General features: G+C 41.4%; 1 protein-coding gene across 1 annotated transcript in view; it reads right to left on the bottom strand.

The window, feature by feature from the left end:
• The window catches only part of sorcs3a (sortilin related VPS10 domain containing receptor 3a), a 235923-nt gene that overhangs the window by 118232 nt on the left and 103392 nt on the right, over window positions 1–14299 (bottom strand). Inside the window, exon 3 of the mRNA XM_086119367.1 lies at window positions 2486–2585. Within this exon, the coding sequence (XP_085975493.1) occupies window positions 2486–2585 (100 nt within the window). The remainder of the gene's footprint in view (window positions 1–2485; window positions 2586–14299) is intronic.

Consider the following 14299-nt stretch of genomic DNA (forward strand, 5'->3'; position numbering starts at 1 on the left):
GAATAAAAGGTGCAGTGAAATATGAGGTGCACCTTCAATGAATGGCCTATTTTGTAAAAAAAAAAATTTCATATATTGGACGCACTGAATTATAAGGTGCAATCTACAATGCTCCTTCTGTTCGACTCGAGAGGCGTTCATGACCACATTTCCTTGAGCGTAGCTCCAACAGAACGATCAGATGTTGTCTTGTCTGTTTAAGAGGGAGGAAATTTCATTTGACAATAAAATTGTACTTGACTTGACTTGAGATGTCAGTAAAATGTAGGAGACTGGACTGTCTCAAAAGTGTGTGTTATTTATTCCTTTGTTGTGTACTGTGTGTTTTAAAAAAAACAACACCACAGCTCTCCTTTTTTCAGAGTTGCAACAAAAAGTTATTTAATAAAGCAGCGACAGTTCACTGAACCAACAGCAAGTTATAACATTGTAAGCATGTCTACAGCAAGGAGCCATTTTGGGGGCCGGCGTATTACCGTAATGACCATAAACAAGGCGCACCAGATTTTAAGGCGCGCTGGGAGCTTTTAAGAAAATGGATGACTTTTCGGTGCGCCTTATCGTGCGGAAAATACCGTATATATTTTTTAAATATGAAAAAATGGCATCATAGGATACAAGTGTCATAGGGACAAACAACCATTCACATCCACACTGTCACTGAGTGTGAACCAATCCCATGCTGCCCGCACACAAGCCAGGCGAGTATACCACGAGACCATCAATAACATTTATTTGAAATATCATATCCTTTATATGTTTACGAATAAATGTTGCAGCCATTAGCCAGATACAAAAAAAAAAAAATACATTAAAATAAAATGAGCAACTCTGGTGCCAGAGCAATAATATGCCTTGTAGTATCACAAGTGACTCAGTGTGAAGGAAATGGCACAACAGAATATATTTCAAACAGATAACTATTTTTATTTTATTCCAAATAATTCATTTCAAAACATGTTTTATTAAGACCTAGGCTGGGTCAAAGATGTTGATTAAAAGATTGATCATAATTGATGGTTTCGATAGCTCAACATGGAATTCATTCATGATTGATGGAAGCCCAGTTTGAGTGTAAAAGAGGTGTATGAGTGAACAACTCATTCAAAAAGGAGAACAATTTATACATACACACACACACACGTTTAGTGTGAGTAACTCTGTATGTGGGTACTTGCATACACATGTGTGAATTTTATTCAAATTAAAATGGATGTTTATAATTGATAACGTTTCCAAGTTTTTGTTTTGTGAATCCCCTGAGATAGCTCTGGCCACCTATGGCTACCCCAAGGATAAAAGTCTCGCTCCGCCACTGTACAAATATTCGTCAGTTGGACATATGTGACATAAGGAGCACCTGTTGTTATGTTTCTGTTTGGTTACGTTTGGTTTTGTTCCCTCATGTGCCCTTTTGGTCACCATTGTGTTGTCTCACTTTTGCATAATTGAACAAGCTTAACGTATCACTCCGTTACAGCCACCTGTTCTCGTCATCAGTGTCCCATGTGTTTAACCAATCAGCTCCCTCAATCGTTCTTATCTTGCCCAGGTGTTTCTTGTTGTATCATCACTTTGCTTGTATTTAGTTCCCTGAGTTCTGCCAGTATTGGTTGGGTCATTGTGAGTGTGCGCATGATATCTGATTATGTGTGATTCGCTCCTGTCATGTTTTGTTTTCTGTCACAGGTTTATTTTGTTACTTTGGCATCCTTGTGATTTCCAGGACTTTGTTTGAATACTTCTCGTTAGTAATTTTCCAGTGCACTCTTGTTTGCGTTTTTGTTAAATACATCTTGGTCACTCCACCCTGCGTCTCCTTGCCTCTTCCCTGCTTTTTGGGGTCCTACAACTACAGTTCCACCACGAAAAACTTGACAACTGTATTACAAATTCTTAGAATTGTCATTGCGAGAGTTTAGTATAGTACGTGTTGTGATGAGGCCACTTCTGTTTTTTTTTTCGGGGTTTTTTTGCGAACCACGGTCTCTCGTGGCCAAAACTATTCATGGCCTCGTAACGAACAAAAAAAAAAGTCCGCGAGAGAGAAGCCCGACCCGACCCGCGGGCTCGGGCGGCCCGATCTTACCTCTAGTCAGTGTCACCTGTCAGCTCATTGTCGTCCCGGTGCGCTGAATTTATTTCGATTCGCCCGCAAAACTATTTGTTGGCAGTGACGTAGGAATCCCGTCCCGCGAGGCTTCGGGCGGAGCAACGCGCGTTCCGAGGCATCGGGCGTGCCCACAAGCGTAATTGACACACGCCTCGATGCGCGCTTCGCAGATTTTCTTCCGGTTTACTTGGAACACTCATCGGAGCCTCGGCACAGTCGGGCACATCACTAATCATGTGGCTCAAGTTGTAAATTGAAAGAGCTTTCAGACAGCTTGTAATGTTAATCAATGAGGAAGTTTCAAACGTTCATTTCCGTCCTCACATAGCGGCTGAAAATAAATAAGGGTTAGAAAAATATGCAGCATCTTACCTTTCTCTTGTTGGTTGGACAGACATAAAGGTAACTCAGAACAGTCTTGGATCCAACTTTGTCATTCATTTTCTCATATGTAGAGCCCGAGTCAGGAGATCTGAACAACCAAAAAAAAAAGGAAAATATAGTCAGTAGGCTTCAAGAAGCTAAGAAGCTTAACAAACCAAGGACGTTTGTTAAAATAAGTTAAAAAATAAGTGTGTGTGTGTGTATATATATATATATATATATATACAGTATATATATATACACACACACACTGTATTTTTGCAAGAATGAAACAGAAGAAAGTAGAACAACCTCATGGACAGGAGTGAAACATCTGGCAATCGAAAAGATGGGGCTAGAGGGCATCTGCCAATTATATACGGCAGCCAAAAGAAAGTAACCCTTCAAAAGTGTTTCGGGAGCAGCATTGTAAATAATTAATTCCCTCCAAATAGTTGAATCTACAATAAAATATGACAAGTGCAATAAACTAAAATGAAAACATGTGGGCATTCCGGTAACCAAAGGCTTTAATAATGTAGGAGTGAGAATGAGCCTGTTAGCTGGCTTGGTCCCCCAAGAGCAGTGACTCTCAACCACTTTGCCATAGCACATACATAGCCTGAGATATCATGAGGTGTGCCACAGGATATCAACACATTTCACTGTATTGGTTAGGAAATTTGCATTAAGTACAAATAATGCATCTTTGTTCATTTATCTGTGTCCAGGAAGCACGATGAAATGATCTTCCATGAGATGGAAGAGGATGCAGTCAATCTGTTGCTATTCAGACAACGGAATTATTTGTATTATTTTTTTATTATTTTATTTGTGTTCAATTTTCAGGCCCGGATTTCATCTTGAGTAAGTACATATGTGAGGAAATTGTGACAAGATTTAGCACTGATTATAATTGGTTACTGTTTTTTTTGTTTTTTTTTGAGGGGTGGTGGGGGGTTACAAAATATTTACCTTGGCTCAAGAGAACCTCAACGTGGATCTGTTTTCACAAGTAAATCCCAAACTTACCTTTAAATCGAATATTATGACATTTCCAGCACAACACTGACAAGTCACCCTAACTAGAAGTCAGAAGTCTTCAAATACTGCCTCTTGCTGGGACAGAATAGCTTAAATTAGATGTGGCAAATGTAGCAAAGCAAATACATATACACCAGTGGCGGATGCTGGTCTGTCAAGGAGGGGAAGCTCAATTTCGGCCTACATCATAAAATGTGTCCGTTTATTTGTACACGGATTCTACTCTCCGTTCCTTTTCAAGAAAATTATCTGTGACCCTGTCATACCAACAATGCGTCTTTTCCAGTGTCCTACAACTACAGCAACTACAATAAAACCACCAGAAATAAAAGATTAATTTGTTGCTAGTCGTTTTCAACAAAGGGAGTGTTGCTCAGATGATTAGAAGAAGTCTCCAGTTCAACTCAGAACAGAATGAGAATTGAAAATGCTCCCACAATGCCTACACCAAAAGATCGGTGATTGGCTCATTTCGCTGTCAATCAAAAAGAGGTTCAGCCTCAGACAGATCATCCAATCATCATGCAGAAAAGCTCAACGTCCAGGCCAGCCCATAAACACCCACTGTCCATAGACTCCCAGAGATGCTGAGCGTCCGACGGGCGGGACAAAACCAGCATTTGTCCAATGACTCGTCTCGTTTCAATGCATTGGAAGAACCTACACTGAACTCTCCAGACGCCCAGCGTCCACACAGTTTAAAGCACAGTGAAGCTGCGAGAATGAATGAGAAGGGAGTCGCGTCGTAACCAGTAAGAAGAAGCTGATTCGGAACAAAAGTTGAGCACCTTGTAGCGCATATTTAGTCAATGACATGTACACACAATTGTATGTACACGCATGTATTAGATCACTTATTTTTGGACATTTATGGGGAAGTTGAGCTTTCCTTGCAGTCTTAGAGCAATCGCCTCTGATATACACAAATGTATGTACCGGTAGTAATTTTTATGAATTGGTAATTTGAAGATTAGTTGTGGTGTTTGTTGTACAGCGACGGTTCACAGTTCTTTCCACCTTTATAACTTAGTATGGTCTTTTATTGGGCCTCGGTGTAGATCAACGTGATGCAATTGCTACCAAGATCTTTTCCTGCCTTTTGAACTTACATGTGGCACCAGTCCCTTTTTAGATTAGCTGTCCACTTTAAAGTGAAGATGATCCCAATTTCAGCTTCACCGACCCGACCTTTTTATTTTATTTATCTATTTTTACCCAAGTTGTGCTGCTTGGACTTGGAGGTTTTGATGAAATTGCAAAACATCCCTGATTGAAATGTATCTGCAAATGCTTCAGAGAGAAAGTGTTGTTGCTATGATTATAGAGCAGAATTATTATTCAGAGACTCATTTCTACACTCTCTTACAGTGGTGAGGTGTTTTACTGATGATAAGTCTGATGTTCAAGATGTTGGGGAAGGCATAATGCATGTTGACTCATGGCTACTTTTTCGACACTGTAGTTTTTAATTTGAAATCTGGATATTCATTATAAACTACAAACTTGTACGACAGGGCCTGCCTTAGTGTGTGGTGGTTCTATTTGCTTTGGATTGTTGTGTTGACAATTAGGAGGATGAGGGATATTTGGGAATTGGAATGATGGAATGAAAAAAAAAGATAATGGATCAAAGATTTACAAATATCTCGCGAAGAGAAAAAAAAACTGTCAAAACATAGTGCTCAGTCGAGGTTCTTGATTTCTCGTGTCTTTACTCTTTATTTGTGATCGAGGGACAATGTAGATTAGAGAACATTGCAATAATAAAATGGAAATGCACACAATCATGGGCTAAAATCCATTGGTAGTCCCCTTGCCAAAAAGAACATGGCAATATGACCTGATATTAAAAAAAACAATGAAAAAAGTTGATCGCAAAACAAAATACAGCTGCAATATTCAAACCGCAACTAGCTAACAAACTAATTAATTGACTAATAACCTGACGACAGGTATTAATGTTGACAAATGTGATTGTCAGTTAGCCATTTGTTTAAATTGTATTGAAATAGGTTTGACAGGTTATGAGTGGATTGCCCTCTAAAACAAAAAACAACAACAACAAAAAAAAGACTGAACCTCATTGCAGGTGATGTAAATTATAAGAGGCTACGGAGTGGAAGAGGGGCTAACGTGACAGATATACAAGGCAGCAGTCCGTAAAAATGTTTTTCCATCTTAGTAACCTGTATGTATTGAGGGTTGTGCAATGATGGTAGGATCTTCATGTTTTAAACCCATACTTTTAACTGCTTTACTTGCCCTAGGTGGGTGGACAGTAATTAATATGAGACAATATAAGGGAAAACATTTACACTGGTGCAGCTTCTGTCGACAAATCATTTCTAAGATGCCTGAAATTTGCTGGTGTGAAATTGAGAATTGGATTCACTTTTTCAAGATGATGTTTACAAGTCAAATTGTTAATGAACATAATGCCCAAGTATTTAAATCAGTCATGCCCAACCTTTTCTAACCAAAGAGCCACTTTTCAACCAGCCAGCCTCCCACTATCGGCCTGTCTTTGGATCTGCACTCATGTACGTGCACACATAAACACACACATGCCATGATGAGCAACAACCATAACCATCGGACCCTAACATGAACGAAACAGTTTTCTGTTTCGTTCATTTTAGAAACTAGATACAAGACAAGCGTGAGTTTGTTCAAAGGAAATCGCTGCCTACATTAGTGGGACACCTGACACAGGGAAGCACTTTTATAGTGTGTTATGTGCAGAAACATCACTATCGTAGCTCGCGTGTGCCATTTTTAAATGCTGCTCCTGGCACTCCAGATTGCCTTTCTTAGCCAATGGCATAGGTTCATTGCAGATCAAACAGACATTGAATGACAATAAACAAAAAAATTGAAAAATCTCAGCACCTCTCATCGCCAGCTGCAATTGCAGACTGCTGAAGTTCCTGTGTCGCGGATCATGTATCACCGTAGGTTAAAGGAGACTAACTTTTTTGTGGCCGTGAGACTGATATGATGCTGCGCGTGCAGTGTACACTAACACAAAAATATGTATTAATAACATGCACACAAACATTTTTTTTCCCCTCTCCACATTTCTCCCTACACCCACCGCAGTCGACTTGGGACCAGTTCTTGGACTTTCGGTCAAACACAATCGACTGGTCAAGCACTCTTGATTGAAATTAATAGACAGTTTGGATTTTCTGTTCAGAAATAAAAACATTAGGTTCTAAGTGTGATTTATTTGTTTGGTGAATAAACAGCAATCATTTTGGAAGCATTAAGTTGTAAATGAAAGTTACTCAACCGGTTTCAAACATTTACATACTGTAATATTTGTGAGATGCTCAGCAGCCTCAGAATGGTCTTAAGCCTTGACAAAAATAACCATATGATCCATATACATAACGATACATTGCACATTTGAAACACAAATGGTAGATCATTTATATGTATGAAGACAAAGACAAAACAGAATTGGACCTAAGACTGAACCTTGTGGAATACCAGTGACAACAATCTTGAAAGTAGATTTTGTACAAACTATTTTAACACATTGAGATTAGGTAATGAGATATGATTTAAAACAATTGGAAGTATTGATCCATGCATTATCTGAACTGTTTTAAACTCACGAGGGTCGCGGGGCGTGCTGGAGCCTATCCCAGCTGTCTTCGAGCAGTATTTGGTGTACACCCTGAATTGTTTGCCCGCCAATCACAGGGCACACGAAGACAAACAAACATTCGTGATCACAATCACACCTAGGGACAAGTTAGAGTGTTCCATTAACTTGCCACGCCAGAGAAAACCCAATGCCGGAACGAGGATAGAACATGTAAACTCCACTAGGAAAGCTGGAGTGGGAATTGAACCCCGCACTTCTGCACTGTGAGGCAGACGTGCTAAACAGTCAACCACTGAAAGCTGAAAGGGAAAGAAAAGGTCAGGTATTGGCCACACCAGACCGGCTTCTGTTTTGCAAAGAGCAAATAGAAATGTCCCCCTCCGGCTCCCGACACCGGTCTGAAAGATCAGGATCACTCAAGAGGCCCGACTGCCATAATAGATGCTGAATGTCACCCATCTTAATTGCAAACACAAGTCTCTCTGAAGTTGGCTGTATGACTCATGAGGTCTTTTATGGATCATAAATCTTTTCATTTTTGAATGCATGACATTGGGTAATTTATGTATTTATGTACAGTATATTGTATTCTCTTTTCATGACGGAGCAAGTGCTTTTATAACACGTAAGGACATGTTATAAAAGCATTTCCACCACAATAAGAACGACATGAACAGTTAGCAACCACAATGTTGGACTTAGATAAGCTAACCTTGAGCATAGATTCTTTTATTTCTTCTTCCATTGCTATTACTTTTTGTCCCGATTATTTTCCAGCAGTTTGGGTGCCCTGTGGCACCATGCTGCATCACACAGCTCTTCCTTGGTTCTATTGTCGACAACTGGTTTGGGGAAGCAGACTCACAGTGTTCAATGGGCATATTCTAATGTGTGTGGTGTGTCGTGAGCATCGACTCCATCACACACTATAAGAGCAGTAAGTAAACACGTGACAATTTTGTTGTCATGAGTGGGTCACTCACATTTTAAAAATTTCTACATATGTTCAAAACCAGTATGTGTTTCCATATAGACAAGTTTAAAAATCCACGCATGTCAAAAGCTCAGCAATGTCACTACGCTGTTTTTAAATAACATCAGCTAATATATGCACAGGACAGTGGTCTCAAACTCACAGTCCAAATGCGGTCCCCAGGGAGTTAGTTTGAGGCCCGTGCCTTGATATGAACGTTTAATGTTGGTAGGGCCCGCGCGAGTTTGATATGGATGCTGTATGTGTAAGCACTACCTCCGTGCTGAATAGTTAGGTCCGTCTCATTCGAAGGCCGACAACTTCGGAGCACGCGGCAACGTGACCTTGCCCACGGTGCCCTGTACCAGCTCGAACACACGTGTAAACCACGGATGTAAACAACCCACCTCTGCTGCTGAATACACATTTAAACAGACAATCAACACACCAGTGTGGCTTTCACTGGAACCGGGTGCTCCGAAGCACCAAACCTGATGTTACACATGCACAAGAACGGAGAAAATTAGTGCTAAGACACTAACACAGAGCTAGCACGATTCCATAAACATAAGTGAAGTTTTATGTGAATGTGTCCGTGTTAGCATTAGCTCCATGCTCGCCAATAGTGAACTTTTCAAACTTTATTAAATGTTTTATTTATTTAATTTATTAAAATGACATCACTTTGTGTTTCCATGGTTTCTGACCTCCAACCAATTACTAACTGTGCCACGTACGACATCATGCAGAGACAGGACCCTTAGCCGATCTAGTAGTTTATTTTTTTACATCTGATTTAGTGTAGAAAAATAAAAAAATAAGATTTGAGAACAGTGAAATGTTTTATCAGAGCTTTTTGTGTGGAACCATAGCAGTGAAAAAGTGTAGGGTATAGCAGAAGCAAAAACATTGAAGATTTATATACTATACATATACAGTATACATAATGTGTATTTATTTATTTTTCTTCTGTTTTTAATGAATGCATTTTTTGGGAAAACCTGATGTGGCCCAGCCTCTCCCAGACCGTAGCTCCAGCAGCCCCCAGGTAAATCAAGTTTGAGACCCCTGGTGTATGGACATTAAACATGTCTCCAGGATACTCTGTTGGGGTTAATTTGAGCACAAAATGGATGTTGCATATGAATCTGCATTTGAAGCAGAACAGAGACGAAACAATTACAACACAATAAACTCACACATTCAATTCATATTCATCAGCATACGAGAGATGAAAAACGCATCATATGTTTGTTGAACCAAATACAACAGCAGGTCAAATTTCTCTTCTGAAATTCACAGACATGTAAGTCTCCAAAAGCAAGAGAGACCGAGTGAGAAATGTTACCCAGGCGGACAAACCTCAGGCAAGATCAAGCCGGAGGACTCTGAAAACTTGTTGACTGATTTGCTTGAAAAACCTTCTCGGCACCACTGAACCGAAGACTTACAATACAGCGTTAAAAGGTCAACATAAGAGATGCTTGGTTACATGGCAGACATTTCCACTACAATTGTCTAAACTGCAAATTGCTCCAGTCTTTGGACCTGTGAAAAGACTCTCTGGGATGACGTCAATTCTGTTACTCGACAAAAGCTCACAGACAGAAAAAATAATAAAATTAAAGCAATATTTCTCATATCTATCAAGCTATCTATTTATATTTACCTGTATATATATATATATATATATATATATAGTGAGGCAAGTCCTAAGAAGCCAGCTCAATGGCAAGAATAAGACCCGCGCAATAAACAGCTATGCCCTGCCAGTGATCAGATACCCTGCAGGAATATAATAAGGTGGCCAAAGGAAGAGATTCAGACCACGGACGTTAAGACCCGGAAGCTCCTAACAATGCATGAAGGGTTCCATCCCAAATCCAGCACCCTGAGACTGTACGCAAGCCGAAAGGAAGGAGGCCGGGGACTAGTGAGTGTGAGAGCCACTGTCCAGGATGAAACATCCAAGCTCCATGAATACATCAAGGAGAAGGCTCCAATGGATGACATACTCAGAGAATGTCTCAGACAATGGGGAACAGAGGATGAGGCGCTGGAAGAGGGACCATCATGGGAGGACAAGCCCCTACACGGGATGTACCACCGGACCATAACTGAAGTGGCCGATCTCAAGAAGTCCTATCAGTGGCTAGAGAGGGCTGGCCTGAAGGACAGCACAGAGGCACTCATCCTGGCTGCTCAGGAGCAGGCCCTGAGCACCAGAGCCATTGAGGCCCAGATATACCACACCAGACAAGACCCAAGGTGTAGGTTGTGCAAAGAGGCACCTGAGACGATCCAACACATAACTGCAGGGTGAAAGATGCTGGCAGGGAAAGTCTACATGGAACGCCATAACCAGGTGGCTGGCATAGTCTACCGAAACATCTGTGCGGAGTATGGACTGGAAACCCCAAGGTCAAAATGGGAAACACCTCCGAAGGTGGTGGAGAATGACCGAGCGAAGATCCTGTGGGACTTCCAGATCCAGACTGACAAGATGGTAATGGCAAACCAACCAGATATCGTGATCAATAGATAAAGGGCAGTGGAAAGCCGTTGTAGTGGATGTAGCGGTCCCAAGTGATGGAAACATCAGAAAGAAGGAACACGAGAAACTCGAGAAATACCAAGGGCTCAGAGAGGAGCTGGAGAGAGCCTGGAAGGTAAAGGTGACAGTCGTGCCTGTGGTGGTCGGAGCACTCGGGGCGGTGACCCCCAAACTAGATGAGTGGTTGCAACAGATCCAGACATCTCAGTCCAGAAAAGCGCAGTGCTGGGAACAGCAAGGATACTGCGCAGAACCCTCAAGCTTCCCGCCCCTGGTAGAGGACCCGAGCTGAATGGAGGACGGACACCACCCGAGGGGTGAGACGAGGATTTTTTTATATACACACACACACATACATATATATATATAATATCTGTGTGTGTGTGTGAATAGGGTTGTGGGTTCTGGCAACAGGCCCTCTTAACTGTTGCCAGCCAGTCGCAGGGCACACAGACAAACAACCATTCACGCACACAGTCACATGTGAGGACAATTTTGTCACGTTTGCGAGGTGGTGGTGGACCCCAAAAAGCAGGCAGGTTGTACTTGACGAATTGTATTAAACATAGAGAAAACTAAATCCAAAACCAACAAAGTCCAAAGTATCAAACAAAAATCATGACTGAAAATAAAACATAACAGCAACCGAAACATGACTGAAACAAACCTGATTGCAGCAGACAAACATGACAGTAGCCAAGAGCAAACAATGATCCGACACTGAGTGTTCGGGCTGGGAGTCCTTTTCAAGCCGCTAATTATCTAACGACCAACAGGTGTGCAGCTGCAGGGAAAAGCCCCCACAGTGCCACCTGTTGGTCACAAACCGAAACATGACAAATTTAGAGTGTTCAATCAACATACCATGTATGTTTTTGAAACGTGGAAGAAACCCCACGGAAGCACAAGGAGAACATGCAAACACCACCAGGAAGGTCATGGGCCTGAATGCTAACCAGGCAACAACCATGCCACCAACAATGATCAATGATGAGTTGCCAACCGTTCCGCATCACTGAGCAATATCATTATAGCCACACACCATGTGGTGGTCCGGAGATTGTTCACATTGCCCAAAAAGGTTGAAAATGATGAAAAATGCAAATACTTGGGATATTATTTTGACCTATGTTTGCCAACACAACACAACACAACACCAGTGGCTCCGGTGATACCAGTGTCACTGTGGTAGATATGGGACACTAGCAGACCACAGTCCAAAGTTAGCTGAAAACTAATGACTTGACTCGACCCCAATCCTTGCTCGTTTTAGTTCTGCCTCTGATTGAGGTTTACCGGCATTTCCCAAATCCTATGTTCAGAAGCCCTTCCTCTGAAGGTGCTGACTTGGTCCTCTGATTCCCCACTTCCCCGGATGAAGGCTCTCAGTAAAAAGATAGTCTGGACATTCAGAGGCATGGAGTTGCTGGCGACCGTCTTATTCCCAAGTTCAGCAGCCAAGCACTTAAGCACGTGATTGTGCCGCCAGGTGTATCTTCCTTGAATTAGGCTGTTTTTGTAAGATGTGTTAGAGCACATATGTAAAAGTGCCGGCCCGCGGGCCGGATATGGCCCGCGAGAATGTTTTCAGTGGCCCCTGGGATAATATTTATTTATTATTAGAACCGGCCCACGGACCGCAGCAAGCCGGGAGCCCGCAGATCTTTTACACGCACCAATACTACATTTCCCACAATGCAACGGTGACGCGCCAAGCAGTGGCCGCTTTATTTCAATATTAGTGCAGCAGTCGTTCGCATAGCAGTGACGTTAGCTTGCAGATACCCATCAAAAATGGCAAAACGGAAGGTGAACACAGAACCGGGGTTTTCAAACAGGGTGGGAGTCGGAGTACATGTTCATGGACGTAGCTGGAAAACCTGTGTGTCTTGTGTGCGTAGAAAGTGTGGCGGTATTGAAAGAGTGTAATCTGAAACATCATGAAATGAAACACGTGAACAAAAACAAGAATATGGACATGGAGGGGGAAGGAGGATTTCATAAAAAACTGTATACTTAAAGTTTGTGATGAAGTTTGCCACGAATAAAAAGCAACTCTTTTTAAACGTGAGCATGAGCAGAAACGCAATTGCCGAGCGAGTAGAGCAGTTGTCCATTTATCTACAAGACCAGCTTGTGAAAAACGGAAAAGATCTCATCGCATATTCCTTGGCTGTGGATGAGAACGCTGAAGTTTCTGACGTTGCCCAGTTGTCAATTTTCATCCGCGGAGTGGAGCCTAAGCGTGACAGGAGTTTTTGGCTTTACATCCTATGCATGACACAACTATAGTGCATGAAAAAGATACAGCAGTGGGTGCTGCGCAGTTTGCCCGTTTCCTCCCCGACACAGTGGCCCAGCTGCGCATCCAGGCTGACCAAACGTCGAAAGTTTGGCAACACATACGTGTGTGAACAACTATTTTCTTTGATGAAGCTGAACAAAACATCACACAGAAGCCTGCTGCTGAACACCTTCACTCAATTTTGAGGATTTGATCAGCTCAAATCAACCCCAAATATTGATGAACTTGTAAAAAAGATAAGACACCACCGAGTACCAGCCCCAGCCTCAAAGAAGTGAATATTACTGTGCAATCACGTTAAGAGTTTTTACTCACTTCAAGTTTAAAAATCTAAGTATAATATTTGCTTTCACTGCATGTTATTTCTCCTTGAAGAAAGTGTTGTTTTCGGTTAATACATTTTTGCACTTAAATTTATTGTATTTAAATCCAATTACGTTTTAAAAATATTTTATTCGAGTAAATGATCGAAAATTGCTATTATTTGTTTTTCTTGGAAGTAAATTTGGCCTACTTTTGCTAAAAGAGAAAATATGGGCGATTGATGGTGCCTTGAATAATACCGGCTTCTTTCATTCATGTTATGGGTATTTTTATCAGTCCGGCCCTCGGCTTGCAGCAAAATTTTTTATCTGGCCCTCCGTCCATTTGACTTTGACACCCCTGTGTTAGAGGGTTGCTGGGGCTGCACACCGGCAGCAAAATTTCATTTTCACCACACAACAAATGTGAGTTAAATGGAGAGGGGAGGACATTGTATTTGGCCTCGAGGATGAAACTTATCCAATTAGACACCAGGCACCTTCTCTCGCTCCAAGTGATTTTCCTCCTCTCTTGGTTATATAACTAGTCACTCATTACAGTGTTGTGAAATAGTATTAGCTGCCTCCCTGATTACTGTTTTCTTTGCATATTTATCACATACATAGGTTTCAGTTCATCACACCAATTTTAATATCACACAGAGACTATCTTAGGAAATACAAAATGCAGTTTCTAAATGCCAATTTAATTTATTAAGACACAAAAACAAATCCAAAACTGCCTGCCCTGTGTGGAAAAAAGTAATTGTCTTCCCTTGTTAAATCGCAAACTAGCTAAGGACAATTTTAGGAAAGCTGAGTTCAATTTCACAGGCAAAACCCGAGCACCACTTTTGTTGAATCAAGAAATCATATAAATAGAATCTGTCAGCCAAAGTGAAGTAGGCTACAAGATCTCAAGAAACAAACTCATCATGCCACGATCCAAAGAAAATACAGTCAAACAAAAGTTCTTTCCCGGAAAGTTACAAAGACATTTCCAAGACTCTCGGGCTAAAGCAAACGACTGTC

Source organism: Hippocampus guttulatus, chromosome 9, assembly GCF_054856545.1.
Source record: "Hippocampus guttulatus isolate MCC_2025c chromosome 9, RoL_Hgut_1.0, whole genome shotgun sequence".
In the NCBI taxonomy this organism is placed as follows: Eukaryota; Metazoa; Chordata; class Actinopteri; order Syngnathiformes; family Syngnathidae; genus Hippocampus; species Hippocampus guttulatus.